The sequence below is a fragment of the Equus quagga genome, chromosome 1 (assembly GCF_021613505.1).
Source record: "Equus quagga isolate Etosha38 chromosome 1, UCLA_HA_Equagga_1.0, whole genome shotgun sequence".
NCBI classification, from domain to species: Eukaryota; Metazoa; Chordata; class Mammalia; order Perissodactyla; family Equidae; genus Equus; species Equus quagga.
The window spans coordinates 62868735-62881386 of NC_060267.1; the positions used below are offsets into that span (position 1 = coordinate 62868735).

The window sequence follows — 12652 nt, forward strand, 5'->3', positions numbered from 1 at the left end:
ATGTTAGCTCAGGGCCAGCCTACCTCAGCAAAAAGAGGAGGATTGGCAGCAGTTAGTTCAGGGCTAATCTTCCTCAAAAAAAAAAAAAAAGACTCTTGTGCAGATCAAATTAAAAAGTGTATGTGAAAGTATAAATTCCAAACTGCCATCCAGATATAAGGGACTGTCATGTGGTATGCTGCCTTCATTATGTTACTTGAGTAATATAATGGGATGTGAATAATCATTGTACAATTAATGCATCCTGGGGGGAGGATTTAATGTTTGCGGGGAGAGTTGGTAGATAGGAAGGAAACCGCATTGTAACCTCTCACTATACCGGTGGTCCTCAACCCTAGCTGCACGTTAGAATCATCCAGAGAGCTTTTAAAATACCCTAAATGCAATGTTATATCCTAGATTAGATCCTGAAGCAGAAAAAGGACATTCATAGAAAAACTAGTGAAATCCAAATAATATCTGTACTTAATGCTAGATCTTAATTTCTTAAGTTTTGATAAATGGACCATGGTTATGTAAGATGTTAACATTAGGAGAAATTGGGTGAGAGGCATACAGGAACTTCTGTACTATCTTCACAACTTTCCTATAATTCTAAAACTGTTTCTCAGAAGAAATTTTTTGGCCCAAGGAAGATTGGCCCTGAGCTAACCTCTGTTGCCAATCTTCCTCTTTTTGCTTGAGGAAGATTTTCCCTGAGTTAACATCTTTGCCAGTCTCTCTATTTTGTATGTGAGTTGCCACCACAGCATGGCCACCAACCAGTGGTGTAGGTCTGCTCCTGGGAACCGAACCCTGGCCCCAAAGCAGAATGTGCTGAATTTAACCAAGCAAAAAACAATTTAAAAATAAATATACCTATGTCTAGATGCCACCCTAGACAGGTGAACCAGAATCCCCAGGGAGGCGTCTGGGCCTCTGTAGTCTGGAAGCTTCCCCAGTGGTTCTAAATGTACTGTGAGGGTTGAGAACCACTGTTCTACACCATGAATGCCTGAGAGACTGGGATCCTGCCTTGTTCTTCACTGCAACCCAGTACCTAGCACAGTGCCTGTAGAGAGAGCTTGCGCAGTGTGCTCTTGCTGAACCAAACTTTGATTTGCAGAAGTCTTTGCTTTGGGTCCTCTGTAAGAACAGAGGGAACATTGAAAACAACCCCCACCCAAGAAAATATCAGGGGAGATTTTCAGACATCTTCTCACCTGGAGTAGTTCCTACTCCCACCCCCCAGTCTCATCATTTTCACTTAATCCTGACCATTATTACCAGATAAATATTCCTTAAAATACCAAAACTGCCCCTCCATTGTTCAGAAGTCTTACTTACTTCCCCATTACCTAACAAGTAAGTGAAATACTTCTTAGTTAGGTATGCAAAATTCTGAATGCTCCAATAATACGAGATTTTTAGCCTACTGGACTGCTGTCCCACATGGACCCTGCATTAACCGTAGTTTGCATGCAGCTCTCTTGAACATGTCTTGAATTCACCCTTCTCTGTGTCACATACAATAATGCTGCTATCCACACCTATAATACAAAATCCTCTCCATTTCAAGGATCCACTCATGTGTAATTTTTTCAGGTCTTTCCAGCAAAAAGTGAGCATTTCTTCTACTGTATCTGCTATTTAAATGGCACTGCACTTACTATTTTCTTCTGTAGTTATTTGTTTTCTGTTTTCTCCCCCCGTGAGAGTGCCCTGGTGGGCAAGGACTGTGTGTTATAGGTATTCCAACCCTCACAGTGTTTATCATGATGCCGTCCACACAGTTAAGTACGTAATAATGATTTAATTTACATTTTGCACAAATACAATATTTAAAAAGTAAAAATGGAAAATCAAAATTCAAATACACAAACTACATTCATCACTCCAGAATATCTTTGAAGGAGTCCTAGAATGATAAGAATTGCTAAAATTAACTTAAAAAGTCAACTAAGCCTGAATAAAATTTTGATGCTATTGTTACACTAATAATTGAACAAAGTTTACAAGAAAACTGTATACTTCCCAAAATTGTAAGTGTTCTAACTTAATAATTTTGGGGCTCTTAGGAATTAATCAAAGAAATTTTTGTTCTTAGGGGGAAAAATAAATTATTCAACTCTCCCCCTTCCCATTTTGTCTCTTCCCACCACTATCCTCACCCCAATATACATACACATGCACACACGCACACACACACACTAGTAGGATATTGTCCATGTGGTAGAGCCTGAAAAACACTTGAGTTCTCTCTTTCAGCTATTGTCTATACATCGGGGAAAAATACTGTTAAAATTTTAATGAGTATTGTAGAGATTTTTACCATATTTGAGAAAATCACACATATAGTATATTAAGATGTGTATTTTGTTGGACAACTATGATAGTTGAGCATTTGTTAAAACAAAACGTAACTATGGACGTCATTTTCTGGGTGAAGCTCTTGAGGAATGTTTGGAATTGCTGGTGTCTCTGGTTCTTCTGCTTTGCGTTCTTTAATTTCTGTAAAATCAAATAAAATACAAAAGTAGGTTCAATAAATGGTATTGGGACAACTGATTATCCATTTGGAGAAAGAAAACTCGACCTCACACCTTGCACAAAAACAAATTTCAGATCAGTTGAAGATTTAAATATTAAAATACCATCAGTGTAGAAGCAATAGAATGTTCTTATAATTTTAGGATTATAAAGGGCTTTCTAAGCAGAACACAGACCAGAAACCATAAAGGAAAAGATTGACAGGTTTGAATAACTGAAAATCATGACAGTTTTGAATAACTAAAAACTAAAATTAAAATTAAAATTTTGCCATGTGGATGACAAAAACCACTATAAACAAAGCTAAACCTCAAACAACTGGAAAAATATTTACAACTTATATGTAGGTAAAGTTTTCATTACTATTATTTAAAGAGATTTTTTAATCAATCAAAAGAGATATCCCAAATTTAAAATGGCACAGGGATTCAAACAGGCAACTCTCAAAAGAAAAAAATTCCAATTCATAATAATTATGAAAAGATGCCTGATAGCATTAGTCATCCAAAAAGTGGGAATTAAAACAATTGGATTTTTTTAACCTAGCAAAACAGGCAAAGATTTTTAAAACGTGATCATGCACAGTGTTGACGAGGGTGTGGGGACCAGGCACTTGTATAAATTCTTGGTTTGCGTGAATTGCTATGTTTTTGGAGGCTAGTCCGACAGAATGTATCCAAACTTTAAATACTAGTGCCCATTGGCCCCGCAATTCAACTTCTAGGGACTTATTCAAAGGAAATAATCAGACAAACTTAAGCTTCCAGTGCTTCAGTTTCCTTATCTATAAGATGGGGATAATATTATTTACCCAACAGCGCTTTTAACATTGAATAAAACAATTCACACAAAATGTTTAATACAGTGTCTGGCACATCGAAAGTGCTAAATAAATGTTACTTCCAATGATGATCATTGAACATTGTTATAATGGTAAAACTTGGCAGTAACCTAAGTGTTCATCAGTACAGGGATTGGTTGAATAAATCGTTGTACATATAACACAATAGTAAAGGATTGTTACAAAAGATGTCATTAGGATGGCCATGATATATAGAGAGTGTGGGAAAAAAGCAGGTTACAGAATAGAATGTATTGTACTAGCTCATTTGTTAACACAAAACAGAACCTCAACATTGGAGATTGGAGATAGGAGATGGGATTATAGGAGACTTTACTTTATATTTACTTATATATTGCTTTATTAATTTCTCATAAAGAACATTTATAACTTATTGTTATGAAGATGTTATCATCAGCAAAAAGGGGGATATTTCCATTTGTTTGGTAAGACAAAAACAAAAACAAAACACACATGAATTAATTGCCTATATTAACCTTGCTGGGTTTAGAACGACCCTGTTCTGAGGTCGCGTGTTGATTAGAGCTGCTTCTCCAGCAGGGGGCTCCTGTCAGTACAAGTAGCCTTCATCTGTCTGCTTTTTACTGTACTTTCTTTTTTTTTAAGTATTTCCTCAAAACTTGTATTACTTGGAACCCAATTAACCCCATGTTCTTGTTGCACTCGTCTTTTAGGAGAAAGAGCAAATAAGCTACCGAAGGGATTTCTTTAGAAAACAGTTCCCTGGGGATAACAGACTCGTCCCCTTTCCTGTGCTGTCTGCAGTGTTGTACAAAGAGAACCGGGGTTCTCAGTTATGTCCCTAAGGCAAGTCAAACTGAAGAAAGGTCACCTTATTTTCAAAATGCTTCTTAGCAGCTTAGGAGAAAGGTTTTCAGGAACAAATATTGAAATAGAAAGAGTTTTTGATAAACCTGATAAATCCTACAAGAATGAGTTCCCTAATAACAAGATCACATTTCACACCTTTGTATCTCCTTTGGTACCTTGGACCATGAATTTAATTTTTGAGAAAAACTTTATGTAAACTTAATTGTCCTTTAAAATATTTTGCATATAATTCACCCTCTATTGAGTTCATTTCTCCTCACTGGCTAAAGCTTCCCAAAATAAATAGTATGTACAAGTACCCACTGTACACACTTATGTTTTCAATTATGTTCTTTTAATTTTTTGGAAATGTGCCAAACAGACATTGGTTGAATGAAAAATATTTTTTACTTGAAACTACCCAATAATATCAATGATACCCCTTGAGATGACTGGGGATAACCTAGGATTGTCAAAGAAGGCTATAAAATCACCACTTTGAGGAAGATGTACCTATTCGGTGCTCCAGTTATAAATGGAGAACACCATTAAGTGGCAGTGTCACTGACTTGTCCCCAGTTAACAACCCCTACCTTGAGGAAAAGTGGAAACATCCTTAGCATCTTCCTGGTGTGCTTTAGGATCCTGGCTTTGGGGCCCACCTGTTTCTTGGTATGGTTCTGGAAAGTGTTCTTTAGACAGATCTTTATTTCTATATGTCTTAGTAGAGAGGTCTTCAGGCCCAGGTGTTTCTTGATATTTTTCAGGTGAGCAGTCTTCAGGCCCAGGCGTTTCTCGGTATATTTCAGGTGAATATTCTTCACACCCAGGGGTTTCTTGGCATTTTTCAGGCAAACAATCTTCAGGCCCAGGTGTTTCTCGGTATATTTCAGGTGAATAGTCTTCACACCCAGGGGTTTCTTGGTATTTTTCAGGTGAACAATCTTCAGGCCCAGGTGTTTCTCGGTGTATTCCAGGTGAATAGTCTTCACACCCAGGGGTTTCTTGGTATATTTCAGGTGAGTATTCTTCTTGCCCGGGTGTTTCTTGGTACATTTCAGGTGGATATTCTTCAGGAGCTGGTGTTTCTTGGATTGTTTTATGAGAGGGGGCATTAGGGACAGTGATTTCTTTATATGTTTTAGGGGAAAACTGTTCGGGTTCAGCTGTTTCTTGGGATGTTTTTGTAGAAAGGTCTTTAGGCACCGCTGTTTCTTGTGTTTTTGGAAGGAAGCTTTCAGTCTCCGCTACTCCTTCACCTGGTGCAGAATTGTATTCCTCGAGTTCAGCTCTTTTTTGGTATGCTTCAAGAGCATAGCCTTTAGGTACATCTGGTTTGGGGTATGCTTCAAGAGAGCATCCTTCCAGGTCAGCTACGTCTTCAGATGTTTTAGAAGGAAGGGCTTTGGCTACAGCTGTTTCTTGGCACATTTTAGGAGAGAGGTCTTCAGGCTCGGTCGTATCATGGTGGCTTTTGGAAGGATGGTCTTGAAGAACAGCTGTTTCTGGGCACCTTTTAGGAGAGAGGTCTTCGGGTCCAGCCCTGTCTTGGCATATGTCAGAAGGGTGGTTTTGTACCACTGTTTCTTGGTACTCAGAAGAGCTTTCCTGATGTATAATGCTTTCTTGATCTATTGCAGAAAAATGTTTCTCAGGCACAACTCTTTGGGGGGAGGCCCCCGAGGGGAGAGCTTCAGTTACACTCCTAGGTGGTTCACTTTCTTTCTCCGTAAGTGCCAGAGCTTTCTCCATAATTTCCTTTTCTAAATGTGACCCAGGCTCCGCCTTCAGTTCTGTCTTTTGTTGTCTCTTTCGGCCTCTTTGATTTCCTCTTCCTGTTCTCTGCCGCTTGTGTTTTTTCTCTCTATGGAGAAATCAAAATTAGTGTCAGCAACAAGACTACAGAATTCAAATAAATGCTTGATAATAACAGTCCCCAGTCTCCCACTGCCTCGTTACACAACCTTGAACAAGTCACTTAATCTCTCCGGGCCACACTCTCCTTGTTTGTAAGATGAAGGAGTGGTGGCCCTTGGGGACTTTTGTCTCTGACGCCTTGCTCACCAGGAACCTTCGTGGTGAGTGTAGTGTGTATGAGTTTGAGAGCATATGCTTTGAGTTTGGTAATGGAAAACATATAACTGATGTTATAAATGAATAGATTGGCATTCTGGTTTATACACTAGGCTCTTTGGGTCAGTCTGTGTGAGTTAGTCCCACTGTGCCCTGGGTAAACTGATACAATTGCGTTTCTAGATCCCTGATCCAGGCACGGTTCCTTGTCTGGGCAGCCTGCAGGCAGATGATGTATATGGCTTGCTTATCTCATACAGTGTCTTGTATAAAGGATGCTAAGTAGCTACAACATACGGCAAATGAGATATACTTTAAGCTGGGTCAAAAGTTGCAAAAACATTTCTTGAAGTTCTGGTGGGCAGGCATGAGTGGCTGTATTATACCTACTCCAGATTAATAGTTAGATTACAGATCTAAAAGATGAAAGGATATACATGGAAATTGCAGCCAATGACAAATTGTTAGGTACTGCAAATATAACCAAATACAGACGGCTAATACAGATGGGCCAAGGGGGTACTATAAATAAGTGTTTCATCATTTCTCTCAACCTACTGAAATTCTGTTCGATGCTACCTGCTCCTGGAGCCGTCTCTTACCACAGGGCTGAAATGTGCTCCCTGCTTGGTGCTCCTATATGATTTATCCTGAGGCTCATGCTCAAGGCATGATCAGAGGCTGCCTCATACTGTAGTTATTTCTGGAGAAACCTTATTTCTTTCAGTAAACTGAATATTCTTTAGAGAGAAAACCAGTGTCTCTTATATTTTTGCAGTGCTCATAGCTCCTTGCACACTTAAAAAATATGTACCCTATTCTAGTTTTGTGTATGTTCGAAAATTCTCAGAATTAAAAATTTATAAGATTGCCTTACCAAAACCAGTTTGAAGTCAATATAAAAAAGCTATATATGTCACAGGACAGTCAAAAATAAATATGCAAAGTAATATAGAAGAAAAGGTGATCTAAAAATGATGGTATGGCACCTCGGCATTTTGAAGTTTAACTCCAGGTAACCAAGGTAACAGATAGATGATAAAGTCCTATTGTCAGATTAAAAAAATATATGTCTGAATTCTTCAGGAAACACGTCTTTTCTTAGATATTAAATCCTAAATGATTTATTGTGTAGATCTCTATGTGAGGGAATCTGAGTAATATAATGTTCCATGTTCTTCCCAGTAGTTTTTCAAAAGATATAAAAATATCTCTGTGGGTTACAATTTAATCTGTACTCCGTCCCTTATCAGCTATGTGATCATGGGCAAGTCACTTAACCTCTCTGTGCCTTGGTTTCTTCACAGGAAAAATGGAGTAAATAGTATCTGCCCAACCTCGTATGGTTGTTGCAAGAATCGCAGAGGATAACTTACATGAATGAATTATCCAAATATAAATCAGTGCTTTTGTACTAATAAAGGAAACAGTTACAGTGCTTCCTATGTGCCAGGCACTGTTTTAAGTAATTTACTTATTCTGTTCTCTCACATAATCTTCACATCAACTTATGAGGTAGATACTATTATTATCTCCATTTTGCAGATGACAAAACTGAGGCTCCGGGAGGCTGAGTAACTCATCCACGGTCAAGTGGCTAGGCAGCAGGGAGTCAGGCTTCTCATCTAGTCCTTGCAGCTTTAACAGCCAGGCTCTCCCCCAGTCCACTCTGCCACTTCTCTCTGCAACTACCAAGGTTTCACTGGGTGGGATGTTGTAGTGAGAATGCCCTCAGTAGTATAGAAGAAATGCGTCACCAGGGCAAGGCCAGCCGGCTGTCAAGAGGCTCATCAAGGTGTCATCTACTTCAGAGACCTCCTCAGCCTTGGCCACCCAGCCCGGCAAGCACCGAAACCCAATTCTGTCTGCACACTGAGACTAGCTCCATTTATCAGGCGCAGAGCTCATCAACCAGCTCAAAGAGACTGATACGCAAACCTAAAGACCAGTTTCTAAATGAAGAGTGAGAAACGCAAAGTGACAGAGCAAGAGTGCGCGCTTCCCCTGTAGCAGGCACTTGGGAAGCCCAGCGCTGGTCAGGAAGCTGCCTGGCCTGTGTGGAATACGGGAGCTAATGGGATACTCTGCAACAGAGCCACCTGCCACAGGACCCGAGCGCAGAAGTTTCGGCTATAATAGAGTATACACATTTTGGAAAAACCTCACTTTCTGCAAACTCATGCACTAAAACAATGAACGGTGCTTATGAGGCAAAAATAGAGTTGGGGCAAACGACTCAAAACCTATGCAACTTTCTAACACGAACAAAAACAATACTTAGTAGCTGGGGAGATCACTTGGACAGTCCAGACAAGCAGCTGGCTGTGGCTGGAGGCTGCCTCGGGGGACAGGAAAAGTGCGCAAAAGCAACAGTGTAGTAAATGCAGGCTTGCAGCCGCTGAGATCATGCAAATAGGGTGGTGTTCTGAGCCTGCGGGGCTGCCATTAAATTGGGCGCAGGAGGAAGTGCAACTTGCCACCTGGGGAGAGCTGTGCGAGGCTGGTGGTGTCCTTCTCTGGGGAACAGCCCTGGATGCAGGCTGAAAAGGATCCTGTCTATACAGCAGCCAAGCTGAGGGCGTTTTCCTTTCCCACTAAAGGTTCTAATTCTATTCCCACTGTTCTGGCTCCTTTGACTAGGAAAAATCAAATCAACACAACTTCCACATTATGCTGACATCATTCTCCTATTCACCAATCATATGAGAGCTAATTGACACTTCTCAGTCCGTAGTGAGGATAGATGCCCTTGCTTAAGAAGAGTGCTTAGATCACTGGTTCTCAACTGAGGGCGATTACCTCCCTCCCCCCGCCCCAGGAGACAGTTGACAATGTCTGGAGACATTTTTGGTTGTCACACCTGGGGTGGGGGGGGTGCTATTTGTTTCTAGAGCCCAGAGATGCTGCTGAATATCCTGAATGCATAGGACAGCCTCCCACACAAAGAATTATCCTGCCCACAGCATCAACGGTGTCCTGGCTTAGATGGATCCTGCGCTTTTGGCTCCTTGGGCTCCCCTTTTCTTTCTTCAAGCAAGCTGCCTCTGCTGTCCTATTCTAACTGGAGATAGTGAGACGCTGCCTGACTTACACTCATGTTCCTGTGCTCCCTCCCTGAGAGGGCATACAGGTGATGACTGGAGATGTAGGAACTCCCAGACTCTTCCCTTGCAGACAATGTTTTGGTTTAGTCCATGGAGAGTTCATCATACTCATTCGATAGGGATTTTACTAATAGAAAGCTTGGAGAACCAGCTCGGAGGTTTCCTCAGTGGTGTCTCCCACTCCTGACAACAGGATGCTCCATGCTTATATTACCAGAGTGGCTGAACACCAGCCTCTCTACAAGATAATTTGATTACCTGGTGCTTTAAATGAAAGAGACCAGGGATAAAATTCCGTTCCCACCACTTTACTCTCTGTGACTTTAGGCAAGAGATTTAACCCATCAGACACTTGGTGTCCTTTTATTGTAAAATAAGTATAACAGCTCCTGATTTACGGGATTGTTGGAAAGAAAAAATACAGTGCGTAAAAATGCTCAGCACTACTTGACACATAGCATATGCTCAATAAATATCAGTTCCTTTTCCCTTGCAAGGATTCCATACCCAAACTGCCATTGTGAAGACTGCTTTTCTTGAGCTTCGGCTTTTCTTTTTCTGAGTTGCTCTCTGTTTCGCAAACTCCAAGTTCCAATGACTTCTGTAGGATCAAAATGCAAGTTATAGCAGATAGTGATGAATCGTGGCATTCATCAGCAAGAGTCCTATAGCAAAGTGGTAGAATCTTTATGCTGGGTGTCTAAGTTTTTCTCCTAGCTTTTTGAGGACAAGGACTATGTCTTATTTATCCTTGTACCTTCAGAGAATACCTGGGATAAATCATTCGGTAAATATTTTAAATGAAAAGGTCAGTATTTGTACATTGTGTGCTACCAACCTATTAATTTCTTCAAAATAATTTTTACATATTATACAAACATAAAATAAAAGAAGAAATCAGCCATCTTCTGCCATCCTTAATGTTAGAACCTGTTTTCATTTTACTCCTCGTACTCATCCAGTCCCTATATTACACCAAGTTTTAATCATAGCATACCACAATTTGATCATTTATTGACCTAACATTATATCGGAAATATTTTCCATGACATAGTCCTCATAACTATAACCTTAACAACTACATGATACTTAATCAAGTTGATGTATTCTCATTTACCCAGTCACTCTACCTATTGAACATTGAGGTTCTTGCCAGTGATTTTTTGTCATTGTAGATCAAACTATAAAAAGCATATTCATGCATACAGCTTTTTTTTCTGTTGGATCTTTTCCTTAAGATAGTGTTTCTCCAAGTTCTTTGGAATATTAAAAGTATTACCAGAAAAGGTTTTGTTGCCATCCAAGTTTGTGAAAAGTTAAGGGCTCTTTGATGCAGACAGAACTTCTTAGAGCCTGTGGTGCGATTGCAGATTTGCACTGGGACCCCCAAAACATAGAGCATGGCCCTTGGACCACAGCACCTTTGTTCTTAGGACAGAGGTTCTCTTTTTTTTTTTTGAGGAAGATTATCCCCGAGCTAACGTCTGCTGCCAATCCTCCTCTTTTTGCTGAGGAAGACTGGCCCTGAGCTAAAATCTGTGCCCATTTTCCTGTTTTTGTGGGACGCCTACCACAGCATGGTGTGCCAAGTGGTGCCATGTCCGCACCCGAGATCTGAACCGGCGAACCCTGGGCTGCTGAAGTGGAATGTGCACACTTAACCGCTGCACCACCGGGCCGGCCCCAGGACAGAGGTTCTTAATGGTGAACTTGGATGGGGGAAATTATAGCTTTATTTTTACCAATCTCTAATTAAAATTAGCATTTCCTTCAGTTATGAAGGTAGGTAGCAAACCACAGTCATTTTAGCAGTATCTGACTGTCACCAAAAGAAAGCACAGATTTTTTTCATATCACATAACAGTTGTCACAGACACCTTAAAATATCCTTTACTTGAGATGATATATTTGATTTGATACAATGGTTATTAGACCCACCACTGGATCTTGTTATTTAATGCATCTGTAAATGAGCCCATATATTACTATATCACAATTTTTCATTTTGGTAACTGTATCAATATAATTGTTTCCTTTGTAATCTTATCTATTTAATTTTGTGTATTTAAAATATTTATTCGAATAAGGAGTCTATAGGTCATCAGAATGCCAAAGGGATCCACGGCACAAAAAGTTTAAAAACACTGCCTGAAGGCCTAGGGTTCCACAAAACATTTTGAGAAAGGCTGCTTCAGGATAAAGTCAAAGACTAAGATTAATGAGTCAAAAGAACAAGCACTGTTATGGTTCTTACTGCCTGTTGCCAGGTCTCCTTCCAAAAACTATACCAAGTGCACACCACTGTAGAAGTACATGGGTGTACTTGTTTTATGACAATAGTCCAGTATTGACATTTTCATGATCCTTCATTTAAATGTATTATTAACAATTTATTATTTCCTTCTGTTTCTCTAGCTTTTAGCATCTAAATGCTCTAGAAGTCACTCAGGAAGTTATACAGCCCCGATTCTTCCCATCTAAGGTTATATGAATGTACTCAATTATGTGCTTTCTTTTGGCCAGATTCATAAAAAAGAGGACAATAAGCATAGCCCCAATTCTTCCCAAGTCACTAAGACCTCTTAGTGGCCACTAGGGACCTCTTAACGTCTCCATTACCTGGAACACGGCTCTCTTCTTGATGAGAATCAGGTGTCTGATGGAGCATCAAGCGAGACTGGTCCTTTCTCACATCCATCTTGCTGCAAAACCTTCCTGCTATTTGGTCTGACTTCCACAAGTAGCCTTTTAAAAAATATCAAAAGCAACTAACAGTTAAACATGCACACACACACACATTCACTTGTCACTTAACTTCCCGCCTAAAACTTTTATCTGGTTGGACCACAGTGGCGGGCTACTTCTACTTTCTTTATCATACCGCACAGGTGTGAGTAGGGGCATGGCTGGTGCTGCGTCCTCTTCCTCCAGCATAGTGGCTAGTTATCCAGGACGCCCCGCGGCCACAGCCTGGTATGGCACAGCCTCCAGTACCGCAGTCATTTGGTTCTGTCTGCTCAGAAGTGCCTGAGTCTTATGTTCCTTTTTACATGCAGAGGTGGCATGGGACAGAAAGGTCTAGGACCTAGTCAGCTCCTAGAACTAGTCAACCTCCCGTCTCTGTGATGTTTTCCTCATTTGCAAAGTGGGTAAATTATTCCTGTCTCTCCCACTTCACACAGTTCTTGTGAGAGTGAAAATAACGAATGTGAAATTTATGAAGATGTAAAATTAATCTTATGTTGTTTCCCTGCATATAGCAATTTTTCACCTT

At 40.2% G+C, this 12652-nt stretch overlaps 1 protein-coding gene across 1 annotated transcript in view; it reads right to left on the reverse strand.

Annotated features, from left to right (window-relative positions):
* Positions 1-2207: 2207 nt before the first annotated feature.
* Positions 2208-12652, reverse strand: part of HEMGN (hemogen) — a 78811-nt gene continuing 68366 nt past the window's right edge. The window contains 5 exon segments of the mRNA XM_046668875.1: positions 2208-2490; positions 4795-5037; positions 5194-6065; positions 9886-9979; positions 11998-12123. Coding sequence (XP_046524831.1) covers positions 2387-2490; positions 4795-5037; positions 5194-6065; positions 9886-9979; positions 11998-12076 — 1392 coding nt within the window. The 5' untranslated portion in view covers positions 12077-12123 and the 3' untranslated portion in view covers positions 2208-2386.